The 1,797-nt window shown below is 55.4% G+C and overlaps 1 protein-coding gene across 1 annotated transcript; it reads left to right on the forward strand.

Annotated features, from left to right (window-relative positions):
* Window positions 1-47: 47 nt before the first annotated feature.
* Window positions 48-1,528, forward strand: LOC128276838 (serine protease inhibitor 28Dc-like; the record flags this gene model as incomplete). The annotated part of the gene is made up of 1 exon (XM_053015296.1): window positions 48-1,528. A coding segment is annotated over one exon (1,475 nt), but the record flags the coding sequence as incomplete, so codon positions are not given.
* Between the last annotated feature and the right edge of the window lie 269 nt (window positions 1,529-1,797).

Here is a 1,797-nt window from a genome sequence, read left to right on the forward strand (position 1 = left end):
CTTTCAGTCGCGAGGACCGAAACAGAGGGTGCCTCAGGGGCAACTAGTGCAGGGACGAACTCCTTGGTCCTATAATCCGGCATCGGCCGCCGTCACCGAATTGGCCCGTTCGATCGGGGCGATCATGGGCCAGCAGAGCAACGCTGGTGTCTTCTCACCGGTCAGCATCGCCAGTGCCCTCTCACTGATGCTGATCGGTGCCGGAGGAGAGACGAAGCGCGAACTGGTACGAGTGTTGGGCTTCCAGCAGTTCGAGCACAATCTGCTCAACATTCACCAGCTGTACAGCGCGATGTTGAACGATCTGGCCAAGACGCAGTATGATGCCGTGCCACCCTTCTGGCGCACGAGGAATCCATGCTACGACGGAGACGATGGTCCGGATGAGGATTCTGGCTATGATCCGCCCACCAAGGATACGATCCGCGTCACGAACGCAGTGTTTGTGCAGGATGGCCTGCATCTGAACGGGACGTTTCAGTATGAATCCCGGCGGTACTACAACAGTACGGCCGAGAACGTTCCCTTCACGTCCGACCCGAGTCGGGCGGCTGCGCACATTAATCGGTGGGCGTCTCACAGTACCGAGGGCAAGATTCGTGAGATCGTCTCGTCGTCGTTCGCAGCCGAGACAGAGATGGTGGTCGCCAGTGCGCTCTACTTCAAGGGGCTATGGTCGGAGATGTTCGAGAAGCAGGCGACCGAACTAAAGCCGTTTTATCCGGACGGGTACGAGCGGCCCTCCAAACCGGTTCTCACGATGGCGGCCATCGGCTGCTTCCCCTACTACGATGCGTCGTCCGAGTACGGCGCGAGGATCGTCGGCTTGTCATACCAGAGCAACAAGACGGCGCTCTACATCATCATGCCGGTCAACTCGACTCGCCAGCGCATGCAGGACTTCCAGCGCGGTCTCACACCGGCCATAATCGGTGACATGGTGACGAAGATGACGACGCGCAAGTTGTACCTACAGCTGCCGAAGATGCGCATCTCGAACACGATCAACCTGCGCGACGTATTGCAGCGGCTCGGGCTGCGTACAATCTTCGACCGTGGCCAGAGCGATCTGTCGGGGATGATCGCGCCGCCGTCGTCGATCACTGCCAGTGGGTATGCGACGCGCTTCGGTGAAACGGCCGACCCGTCGTCCGTAGTGTTTCCGGAAGACAATCATCATTCTGTGGCCGAAATGCCAACCGTCGGGCGATATGGAACTGAAAATAACCGACAGCCAGCCAGTAATCAGCCGAGTAGTAATAGTTTCCATCAAACCGTAGCCCCCGAACCGACTCGACAACAGCCACGGCAACAGCTGCATGTTAGCGAATTCATCCACAAGGTGGAGCTGGACATCAACGAGAAGGGCACGGAGGGCGGGGCAATTACGACGTCCACGGTGTTCCGGTCGCTACCGTCGGTGTACTTCCGGGCCGATGCCCCATTCCTGCTGCTGCTTGGGCACGACGAAACTAGACTTCCTCTGTTCTACGGCAGCATCTACGATCCTTCGTCGTCGTAAGCTGTACCGCTTCCGCTTAAGGACACGAAAAGCATATAACCGATTTCGAAAGAACCCTTTCAACGAAACATATTCAAAACAATCGTTTGCTCGATGAATTTGTGTGTGCTTAAGTTTTACAACGGCGAATCTATAGATACGTATTTATTGAACCATCCTTCAGTCATTGACGATCCTGCGTTCTCTAACCAAACAAGTATTGGATAGTTTGCAGTGAAGCGGATTACCAAAAATTGAAAAGGCGACTTTTTTGTCTAGGGTTTAGTTTCCTTTAC

This window comes from Anopheles cruzii, unplaced genomic scaffold, assembly GCF_943734635.1.
Source record: "Anopheles cruzii unplaced genomic scaffold, idAnoCruzAS_RS32_06 scaffold02680_ctg1, whole genome shotgun sequence".
Classification (NCBI taxonomy): Eukaryota; Metazoa; Arthropoda; class Insecta; order Diptera; family Culicidae; genus Anopheles; species Anopheles cruzii.